Source organism: Aphanomyces invadans (assembly GCF_000520115.1).
Source record: "Aphanomyces invadans strain NJM9701 unplaced genomic scaffold supercont1.45, whole genome shotgun sequence".
In the NCBI taxonomy this organism is placed as follows: Eukaryota; Oomycota; class Saprolegniomycetes; order Saprolegniales; family Verrucalvaceae; genus Aphanomyces; species Aphanomyces invadans.
This window is the reverse complement of record NW_008580190.1, coordinates 158,967-169,302: the sequence shown is the minus strand read 5'-3', so window position 1 is coordinate 169,302 and position 10,336 is coordinate 158,967. Positions and strand designations below refer to the sequence as shown.

The window sequence follows — 10,336 nt, the reverse complement described above, 5'->3', positions numbered from 1 at the left end:
AATGGAATTTTGGGTGAATTTTGTTGAAAAACCGGCGAAATGCTCAAATATATTGTGCGTGTAAAAATGACTCTGTATAATGTCATGCCAATACATTCTGGCGTCGGCTTGGCGGGAGGACGTCCACACGGGTGGCTTCCATCGCTTGAGCGCGCGGCGAACTCTGTGCGTAGTCGGGACAACTGGATCGCCCTGTGCGTGTCCATGTCGGTGGGGAGAAGGCGGCGCCCCGCATGTGCAACGATCCAGACTCCCACGTGGTGACGAGATCCCACGGCCACCATCAAGTCCCGCCCCCAAATACCACATCCACTTTTCACCCGCGATGACTCAGCGCGGAGTGACTGTGCGCATGAGCGTCCGGTACACCGTTCCCGACCGGTCGTCCATGTGCGACGTGTTCGACCTGGTCCTGAGCCCGTCGTGGGTTTCGTTTGTGTCGCAAGCGGTGGTGCCGTATCTGAAACATTCGACGCCGGCCGATCGAACCGTGATGGACGACTTCACGCCCATCTCTGTCAGTAGCGCAGACGACTGCGTGATTTGCATGAGCTCCCTTGGACCACCAACGACTGGGCGGTCGCCTGTTGTTGTGAGGACAGAGCCGTGCGGCCATTGCTTCCACGCGGCTTGCATCGCGTCGTGGCTCGAGCGTCGATCGACATGTCCGACTTGCCGCCATCCGTTTCCCAAGCAAATTCGAGGCAGCTACGCTCTCCGCGCCGTCAGCACAGCCCTTGTCGTTCCCCCCGATGTCCTGGCTTGGACCGACGCGATGCACATGAACCTTGGAGGCATCGCGATTCGCACGATCGTTCACGTCACGCTCGTGGAGGTGCTTCCGTCGATGACCGGGACCAAGTTTGCGTGCGAGCTCCACGCGGCCTGGATCGGCGACTATCCGCCGTCAGCCGTGAAACGACGCCTCCCCGCTCCCACGAAGCAGCATCTTGGCGCCCTCCACGACCAGTCGGCACCCACACTAAACGCACGCCGGGACGCCGCGGTGAAGCGAAAACGGCGACGCGAACCAACCCCTCCACTGCCGCCGCGCCGTGACGGACGTTGTCCCGACCCTGTGTAATCACCTAACTATTCTTGCCTGGCATCGTCTCCACGACATCGCTCTCTCTTCTCGTTCTCGATCGCATGGGCACGGGTACGGAACAACGGCCCTTCCTCCCATGGCATGGCGCTCCCGGGACAAGCACGACAGGTCCATTTCACGCCCGACGCGCCGTCAAGTGCGCTCGAGGTCGTGGTGGTGGTCCGACAAAGTGCGACGGTTTCGTCGACGCGACTTCCCAGGATTTGAGTCGGTGGGTCGACCCGAGCCGCTTTCCACCACGACGTCGACGCGCCGACGACCGCACGGCCCTGGCTTGTGGAATGACTCACGGCAATGACTCATTTCCTCATCGCCCGAGTCAGGTCGCCATCCATAAAGGACCACCCTCGCGCTGAACAGAGTTGTCCTGTGCCACACATGGTTTGCCAGCATGCAAGTCGGCGAAGGCCGTTGGGGAGGATGCACGACGTGGCACGACGCCGCCCTCGCCAGTCCCAAGGCACATGGCCGAGGCCTACGCGGCAACCACGCAGTGGTCTTTGTCTCGGGGGGAGGCGGGTTTCCTTTGCCGCGCGTCACTCGGTGTGCAAGCGACAGGCGACATCACACCAAGTGGCACCGTCGCGCCGCCCACCTGGTTCGTTGAAATCTCCGGAGGCGGTGGCTGCGAGTGGTCTCTATCCACGGGGGCGCGACCTCGGCCAGCTCCCGCCTACCGCGACAAACGACGCGCACGAATAATGGACGGAACTCGAGTCATGCCGTGTTGCGAGAGAGGGGTGGTGTACTCAAAGCCCACGTACGCTACACTACGACCCACTTGGACTTGACGGTCAGTATTCGCCAGTCTGTCATGTTGGATGGCGTTGATTCGTGCTGCACGGCGCTGTCCATCATGCTCTTGATCGATGTGCACGTGTGGCCGCTCTTGGGCTGACCGCACTGCCTGCACTTGTACTCCTACGTCAGTAGATCGTGACAACGGGATGGCCATCGCACGACGCGTACTCGCTTCTCCCGCCCAGCCTCGGCGTGCTTGTCGGTGGACGTGGTGTGGGGACTCTGACTGCTCGGCGAGCTCGGCTGCGACAGACTGTGCATGTTAAACTGTCCAAATTGGTCCGACATGCTCAACGCGGGGCTGTGCGGCATCATCATGGCCGGATGATCGAACCCGTACAATGGCATCGGCGCCGTGGAATACTACAAGAGGAGCGTTATGCCTCGAGCCGCATCGCGCGCACACAAGGCCGACAGCGACCGGTTGCCGTTTGAATCGGTCAAAAATGGCAACATGTGACATGATGGTCAACCCATTCGACGTACCACCGAGATGGGCAATGGCATTGGCATGAGCATCGCTGAGTTCGCCGAGCTGGGAGAGCGGGCGGGGGACGACGGTGGCATCATGCTCGCCTGCATGTGGTGCACTGGAGACGGCGGGAACCCCATGTGGAGCTGATTCACGGGAGAGGACGGGGCGTAGGATGATGGCATCATCATGTGCGGCGCGCGTTGGTGGACTGGGGATGTGGTAGTGTGCAACGAACTGCCAAACTGATGGGCCAGACCAGTGAGTTCCACAGAATTGCGGTGGGCGTGACCGAGACGCCCTCGATGCGACGTTTCCGACGATGTGGTTGGCGCGGTGGACGGTGGGATCGCCAGGTGGATAAGGTCTGGGATCGGTTCAATGCGACTCATGGGACCAGCAGTCTGCAACAGAGTCGTCGAAGGCTGAAGCTGTGGTTCTTGCTTGTATGGAATCGGGTCAGGGACCACCGTCGATGCAAATGACGGAGATGGTGGATTGAGGCTGTCGAGGTCTAAGCCGAGACCCACAATGTGCTGCTCCCCGTTGGACGTGACAAACGTGGTGATGTCGCCGTCCTTGTAGTCGGCGAAGAAGTCGGCTGAAGTCGTTGCGGCAGGATTGTCATCTCCAGGCAGGTACTCGTACACTTGCGACCGCTGGGTCTGAAACGACGCGCTGGGTTTGCGCTTCAAGCCAGCGGCTTTCGCGGCAGCGGCGCTGGTTTTGCTACGATTGACGACGTCAGCCGTGAGCTGGTCCAGGCACTCATTGTTCAGGTCATCCAAGTCACTGCTGCTGAGAAGGAAGTCCGAGAACGATTGCTGGTTTGTCGCCATGACGATAGATGTGGTCGGCGGCGGCACCAGCGACGCAGTGGGAAATCGAAATTGGCGTCATGGCTCTGTACACTTCAGCGTATTTTATGACTCGAGTTTCGTATGTCGCGAGGACGACCCAAAAAAAGTACGCTGCCAATAAAACGCACCTTGACCGCGTGGCTTGCCTGCCACGTTATTTGATGGGATTGGCCATATGCAACTCTTTTACCCAATCAGAAGAAAGAAACCCATTTCGGTGCACCAATCACAGGTGGCAGTGTCGATCTCTGCCTGCCAGAGACACTTTTCGATCCAGTTGTCGTCGGTGTTTGGGGAGGAGAACGTGGCAGACGACGGTGCCAGCAATGGAGCGCTGCCAAAGTTCCAGGCCGAGTGTCGCAGGCACTCACGCCAACAAGGCCCACGCCGAGCGACACCACCACTCGCATCACCTTTCGTTGCCACGAGCCGAAACGCTGCCATAGCCATGAATGTCGCCATTGCTCGGATGTCGATGTCAAAGCGCACACTATAGGACGAGCTCGCATGGTGGAATACAACCGACGGTGGGTCGCCTCAAGCTAGAGCATTGCGTCAACTGATCTGCAATGGCAGTCATGAGAGCACCGGAATCCCTTCCACACGACGGCATGCTTCCCATGATACAGTGTGGGGAGAACTAAACCGAATGCGTCGGTGTGGACGAGGCTCGTCGCCGCAGAACTGTCCCAGATACGACCGTCCTGATGCTTGGAATGAGATGTAGACGGGTCATGTCACGCTTTCATGCTTTTACTGGGTACGGCTTCAACTTGGACATGTGCAAGATGCTCTGAACGTCGTTGTTGTCGAGGTGGCCCTGGATGAGTGCCGTTAGAACGAATTTCACTCTGGCCAGGGGGCTATGGTGGTATACCTGAAACACCATCTCGTCCAACGACACGAGAATCTTGGAATGGTTGGCGAGGAACGACGCTTCGGTACACTTTTTCTCGAGATGGACCGCCGCCACCGCGAGTAGGGTGGTCAGGATGTCGTGGCCTACACATGGGATGAACTTGGGCAAAGGGCGAGGCGGGTGGCACGTACATATGAGCTCATCGTATTCACCGCTTCCTGCAAGAAACCAGACGAGGTCGCCAAACTTGCGGTGCACGACAAACTGGCCGTCGCACACGACGAGGTGGACGTCCACCGCTTCGCTGCCGTCTTGCGTCGACGCCGACGTCAATTCGGACCACCGGGTCGCCTTGAAGAGAGCATGCTCAAAGCTCCTTTTGGACTCGGTCGTGAGCGGCTGGAAATAGCGCGCCAGGAGCACGTTCGCCTTGTCCGTTGTCACGATGACGCTGTGCAGCATCCTTTGGATCTTGCGGCCATCACGAGTATCCGAATACTCGGGATTTCCGGATACGGCGGTGGCATTTGGCATTGTGAGCGCAAGGCGGCGACTGAAACGTGGGACGGATTCTTGCGCTCCTACCGAGAGAGTACGGCGAGGACAAGCATGGGAGACAATTTGTTTGAAGGCCTGAACATGGACTTCAACTTTGCAGACACGCTGGTGCCGCCACAAGGAATGGCGCACATCACCCCACCGGCGCCGGCGCCCCCAGGCGGAGGACGACACAAACGACACAAATCGAGCCCAGACGTGCTGGGGCAATTTTCGTTCGCATCGTTTGCAGTTGGCGACTGGTGTCTTGCAGCGCCAATCGAGCACACTCCCATGCACTACTCACCAGCCACGCAGTCAATCCCATTCATGGTACCCGCCACTCGGATGTGTGAATTGGACGTGTGACCTTTCGTCGTCGTACGTAGTCCGAGGCTGTCCCGTGCCATGCGACTCCCAGCAGCACGACTACAAATCCCCCGCCATCGTCACGGGGACTGAGTTTCATTCAAGATATTGACCTCGACGACATTCTGCAGGACTTTTTGCATGGCCCAGAACTCGTCCCATCGGCCACCGTTGTTCCGCCGACGTCGTCGACTCCCAGCATGCCAATCTGTGGTTCGTTCCACCGAAAGTAAATGGACGGTATCCTAACTGGTTTCTTGCAAGGTTCCATGCGCAACAGACCGTGGACGGTGCCGCACCCGTCCCAGTTGTTTCACGCGCATCAACTGCACGAGACCGTGTTGGACCTCAAGCGAAAGTGCCGACATGAGCGGCACCAAAGCAATCCGGACGGCCTTTTCTACCACGCGCAGCAATTGCGACAACTGCAGCAGCAACTGCACTCTCCGCCAGACCAACAACCAGACGCACGCGACCAGCCATTGCGTTCTTCCCCAACTGCCCCGGTGCTGTCCAAAGCCAAGGATTCAAGCTCGATCGATGAATTTCCTGCACGCCCTTCCATTCGGCGGAGGTCCAAGAAGCGCCATGTCGCCACCGGCCTCTCCGTGGACATGAGCCACATCGCACTGGCCTTGCATGCCGAGTCTTCATCGTCCGCAAAGGGCAGCGACGACGCCGCGCACGAATCGAATCGTAAATCGTACAAGTGTGGTCGATGCGGTCAGCCCAAGGTCGGCCACGTCTGCTCCCTCCCCGACCTCCGAAACAATTGGTCCCAGGTTCGTGGCATGTCCGAGTGACGTTGTCCATGCGCGGGTTGCCGCTTTGGGGCATCGGATGCGCGTGAAATTCCATTTCTGACATGCCTTTGACCAGGCGGACTTGGCCATCACCCGTGGAATGAAACCCATGGACGCGACGTGCAAAGTGATTGCAAGTCGACGCTACACTGTTGTCCACCCGGACCACACCGACCACTACTTTGCCTAGCCACCTTCGCATGATTTGTGAGACTTTTCACATGATGTTGGCTATGAGGAGTCCACGACTCATGTCGTCGAGATGCACAATGTAGCGGTCGGCATCTTGACCGAACTCAATCGATTCGATTGGACGACGCACTCTCGGTTGCTCTCGAAGGATGCATTCGTCGGTCGTGTAGCTGGACAAGGTCGGTGTTTTTGTCGCCGCGACACCGATCCAGACCTCGTCCGACGTGCCTCGGTAGGTCGTGCCAGCGAGTCGGACGACACTTCTCCGTGCAAGGCATGGAAACGTTGCCCTGTTGATTCCTGTCCCATCCCGTCTCGTCGAATTTCGACCAGACTGTAGTACCACAACGAGCTCCACGCTCCGAGCGCATCTGTGCAATCTTGAATGAGGCATGGCATGGTGCACTTGCCTGACCGCCCTCTGTATCATCTCTCTGGTGTGCGTCGTCCATCGCGGCGCAGCGCCGACATTTGCCGCAACAATCCGGTTAAGTTCCTTTAACCGGATGCCCGGGGCGTGACCCAGCAAGATTGTTCAGACATGTTGACGTTCGTCGGGAAGTGGAAGAAGGTCGACGTGGAAGTGACGCTTTCCCGCGATGCGACTGTCCTGGAGCTCAAGAAGGAGATCCATGCACGTACACGCGTGTTGCCCCATCGACAAAAGCTAGTTGGCATCAACCACAAAGGCAAACCAGGTGGCTTGTCGAACGGTTGACATCGAGATCGTTGTTGAACAGTCCCGCTCCCATAGCGGAAGATCACGTTCCGTTGCGCGAGTTGGTGCTCAAGACTCCCGTTCACAAGTTTATGTTGATTGGGACGGTCGAAGATGACATCTTTGTCGACCCGTCCAGTGTGCCGAAGGAAACCCTGCCGTCAGTATTTGCCGACTTTGGATGTGCGTTCTCACCAGGGTCAGCAGAATGGTACAAGGTACGTCGGCGTGGGAAACATGACGTTCATGTCGCTCACGTGCAGGCAAAAGCTATCAACGATCTCGTGGACCAGTTCGCCGCACAGATTGAATTGATCCATCCGTTTCGTCCTGGAAAGAAGCTGTTGGTGCTCGATCTGGACCACACCCTCATGGATATAAGGTCGGTCGTCGCCACGGCAACCAACCGCTTCATGGAGATCATCCTTTGTGGCATGCGTCTAGCGCAACAAAGACAACAAACGGCATCCCCATGACTCGATTTCGACGCCCGTACCTCCACGAGTTCCTCACGTTGGTCTATCAGCACTACGACATCGGGATCTGGTCGCAAACATCATGGACATGGATCGAGATCAAGCTGACAGAGCTTGGCATGCTCACGTCGCCAGGTACGCGCACTTTAGCGTCTCGCTGAAGGCATGGACAGTCTCGACGCCGAGTTGCCGCTTCGTCGCAAAGCGACGTCGTTGTTTGTTGGTGGATGTCGCCTTGGTCTCGATGGCAAGCGAGATGCCTCGCTCTGTCGCATCGGTTTCTTGTCTCGAGTTCTTCAACACACGTCGTTGGCGCTTTGCAGTCATGCCAAGTGTGTCGAGTAGACTACTGCATCAACTTTATCTTGGACAAAACCCGCATGTTCGCCATGCCGACGTCCGACCGGTTCAAGACAAAGCCGACCAAAGTCAAGGCGCTGCCGATCATCTGGCGGGCATTTCCCAACGTACGTCCTGACGCGACCATTGTCGATCGCGCTGGTATCCACTGGTCGTGTTTTTCAGCTCTGGCACGCCAAGAACACGCTCCACATCGACGACTTGGTCCATAATTTTGCCCTCAATCCCCGCAACGGGATCGTCATTTCACCGTACGACTGCATGCAGGTAGGACGACGACGATCCGTGGCCAGCTCGTCTCGAATCGACGTACCTACCGGGTGGAGGAGTTTTCGTTGGGACGACGACCTGCGTTGGGGCCTGATGTGGCCGGTATGGTAGGCGCACGCCGCCGACGACCAAGAGCTCGCGTACCTCGCTCGCTACCTCATCCAAGTGTGCGCCGGTCTCGATGACGTCTCACTCGTTTCCCACGACAACTGGGCCAGTCACCGCGCCACGTAACATCTCTTGATTGTAACCTGCACGCATCCATTCACGGAAACGATGAATCGACACCACCACCTTGTGGCTTCCACAACGAAGGCATTCACCAACACACAAACAAATGCCGTGTGTTGGGATCGGCATGATTTGCGATGCCGAACCAAACGGATCACGACGTTGGAGGTCGGCGACCGCGCTCTTGGACAAGCCGGTTGCGCAACCCGAGCCAGCCCCTTCCTCTTGTCCTTCCGATAGATTGGTGGGCAGCATGTCATGCACAAGTCGAGTGCTTTATTGTGGCCATCTCGTGACTACACCTGTCGTGCCCCCGGGGGCGCACATTGCCCACTTGGCAGTGTACGGCGGCTACAAGGACGCGATCCTGGCGCGTGCGGCGATATGACGTGGCAGCGATTCCAAGCCACGCATGGCTACCGCTGCCGTCGATGCCAACCCTGCCCATGCCGTGCCATGGCTAGGGATGCGCCATCGATTTGAGGTCCGTCCCCGTTGTAAAAGTACTGCGTGGCCCTCAACATGTCTGCGCGATGTCGTCGACGTCGGTCCAACCAGTGCATGGACAAGAATCGTGTGATCGATATCGTTTACTTCCACAAGACCAAGCACCCATTCTTGTCGCAGGATGCGAGCATGTTGCCGCTGGGGCTCCACATGCACCCGACGACGGCCCCTGTGTGGGTGTCTTTGTTTTCTCGCCACACGGCCGTCGTTACAGCGTCCCAGATCAGGACCGACCTGCCGGCAACTCGCGTCAAACTCACGGCAACACATTCCACAGCCTTACCCTGACGTGCTTCCTGCTGCAATAAACTGCCCGTCCGGCGTCAGCGATGCCTTGCTCCAGTTGAACCCACACGCGTACGATGGCGACTTGTACAGTCCCAAGGCCACGTTCTGTTGGAACGTCCCAGGGGTGACTTGCATCATGCGCATGTCGAGCAGCTGAAGCGAGTTGTCTCGCGAGTTGGTCAGGAGCTTGGTGCCATCCTAAAAAACACACATGTACAGAGACAGGGGGGGGCAGGCGAATCGACTCGCCCTACACACACTTGCGCGTCTCCCTCCATCCAACCAGACCACACATGCCGTTGAGGGCACAACTCGTGGGTTCCTTCCAGCGCGATTCAAAGCCAAATCACACACACACACGACCGCCTCTCAAGTGGACAACACTCGTATATGCATCGCTCCAAGCAGTCCGCGCACACATCTCGCCACGCACCAGTCCATTACCTTGGAAAATGACACCGACGTGACTTGGTCCGCATGCAAGTCGGTCCATTCAAATACTGGCGCCTTGGTGCGGGCATCCCAAAACCTGTGCGGCACATGCACATGGCCCGTCGTCCATGTTTTTTGGCGAGGACGTACCGTGCAGCTCCATCTTGATGCGCGCTCGCAACGAGCCCGCCAGGTGCAACAGCCAAGTCGTTGCACGTCGACCTGCCCATGATTTCAAATCGTGCGAGGAGATCTCGGTCGCACGCACCGACAGCTGAATGTTTGGAGGTTGCGGCCATTCGATACATCCCAAACGCGGATGCTGCGGTCGGCGCCACCCGTGAGGACTTCGGTCGACCCATCCAGCATAAACTCGGCCGCATACACTTTTCCCTACCACCCACAAGCGGTCAGTTTCCACTGGCTTTGAATGCTCCGTGGAGCGCCACGTCTCGATAATCGAGACAGCAAGTCATCGAATCAACCAGCCATACTACACTGGAAGGGCACCCCACGACTCCATCGGCGACGCGGACTGCTTCCACCTGGTCGCCACACGGCCATCGCAGCGACGCACACCAACAACACCCCCACGTCGAGCACACAGGCCATCGATGTCGCCTTCCGCATTTCTCGCTAGCCATACCTTGTGTCCCAGCAGTGTGTGGGCAATGCGGCCCGTCCCCACTCGCCACACTTGGCATATGCGATCGCACCCCGTCCCTACGTTCGGTCGACGTCATTTTTTGGACATCTCCTCGAACACACTGCCGATACGTGAAGTTTGCTAGTTCTTCTCACCGAGCACAAGTTCGCCGTCTTCCGAGACGCGCACGCAAATGAGCGGCTGCGACATCCCGAGCCCACGATAGTCTGCTTTGGCCTGGCACGAGTACGAGTCCCACGCTCGTACGGTGCCGTCACTGCTGGCCGTGAACGCCACCTTGCCACTGCCGCTAAAGCACACCGAATTGACCTCGGTGGCATGGGCTCGGATGGATTTCCCGTTTTGAAGCATCGTCACGTCGGTGGATGGGGACGTTGGCGCGCGTA

At 58.1% G+C, this 10,336-nt stretch overlaps 6 protein-coding genes across 6 annotated transcripts; 3 read left to right on the top strand and 3 right to left on the bottom strand.

Moving 5' to 3' along the window:
- The first annotated feature begins 80 nt into the window (after positions 1 to 80).
- H310_12927 (hypothetical protein) lies at positions 81 to 1,132 on the top strand. The gene has a single exon (XM_008880213.1). It carries the CDS (start codon positions 326 to 328, stop codon positions 1,082 to 1,084), a length of 759 nt encoding a protein of 252 aa, XP_008878435.1. The 5' UTR covers positions 81 to 325; the 3' UTR covers positions 1,085 to 1,132.
- Positions 1,133 to 1,742: 610 nt separating this feature from the next.
- H310_12926 (hypothetical protein) lies at positions 1,743 to 3,348 on the bottom strand. Its single transcript, XM_008880212.1, has 3 exons — positions 2,396 to 3,348; positions 2,078 to 2,272; positions 1,743 to 2,029 (listed from the first exon to the last, which is right to left on the bottom strand). Exons 1-3 carry the CDS (start codon positions 3,218 to 3,220, stop codon positions 1,874 to 1,876), a joined length of 1,176 nt encoding a protein of 391 aa, XP_008878434.1. The 5' UTR covers positions 3,221 to 3,348; the 3' UTR covers positions 1,743 to 1,873.
- Positions 3,349 to 3,827: 479 nt separating this feature from the next.
- Positions 3,828 to 4,579, bottom strand: H310_12925 (hypothetical protein). The gene is made up of 3 exons (XM_008880211.1): positions 4,292 to 4,579; positions 4,119 to 4,243; positions 3,828 to 4,061 (listed from the first exon to the last, which is right to left on the bottom strand). Exons 1-3 carry the CDS (start codon positions 4,560 to 4,562, stop codon positions 3,987 to 3,989), a joined length of 471 nt encoding a protein of 156 aa, XP_008878433.1. The 5' UTR covers positions 4,563 to 4,579; the 3' UTR covers positions 3,828 to 3,986.
- A 61-nt stretch (positions 4,580 to 4,640) lies between these two features.
- Positions 4,641 to 6,143, top strand: H310_12924 (hypothetical protein). Its single transcript, XM_008880210.1, has 4 exons — positions 4,641 to 4,970; positions 5,027 to 5,219; positions 5,271 to 5,788; positions 5,886 to 6,143. The coding sequence occupies exons 1-4, from the start codon at positions 4,710 to 4,712 to the stop codon at positions 5,997 to 5,999; spliced, it is 1,086 nt and encodes a 361-aa protein (XP_008878432.1). The 5' UTR covers positions 4,641 to 4,709; the 3' UTR covers positions 6,000 to 6,143.
- Positions 6,144 to 6,542: 399 nt separating this feature from the next.
- Positions 6,543 to 8,129, top strand: H310_12923 (HAD hydrolase, family IIID; the record flags this gene model as incomplete). Its single annotated transcript, XM_008880209.1, has 7 exons — positions 6,543 to 6,699; positions 6,756 to 6,937; positions 6,983 to 7,101; positions 7,164 to 7,330; positions 7,541 to 7,662; positions 7,721 to 7,822; positions 7,937 to 8,129. 7 exons carry the CDS (start codon positions 6,543 to 6,545, stop codon positions 8,057 to 8,059), a joined length of 972 nt encoding a protein of 323 aa, XP_008878431.1. The 3' UTR covers positions 8,060 to 8,129.
- Positions 8,130 to 8,614: 485 nt separating this feature from the next.
- H310_12922 (hypothetical protein) lies at positions 8,615 to 10,301 on the bottom strand (the record flags this gene model as incomplete). The annotated part of the gene is made up of 6 exons (XM_008880208.1): positions 8,615 to 8,797; positions 8,847 to 9,380; positions 9,434 to 9,505; positions 9,552 to 9,676; positions 9,930 to 10,006; positions 10,085 to 10,301. The coding sequence occupies 5 exons, from the start codon at positions 10,299 to 10,301 to the stop codon at positions 9,221 to 9,223; spliced, it is 651 nt and encodes a 216-aa protein (XP_008878430.1). The 3' UTR covers positions 8,615 to 8,797; positions 8,847 to 9,220.
- Between the last annotated feature and the right edge of the window lie 35 nt (positions 10,302 to 10,336).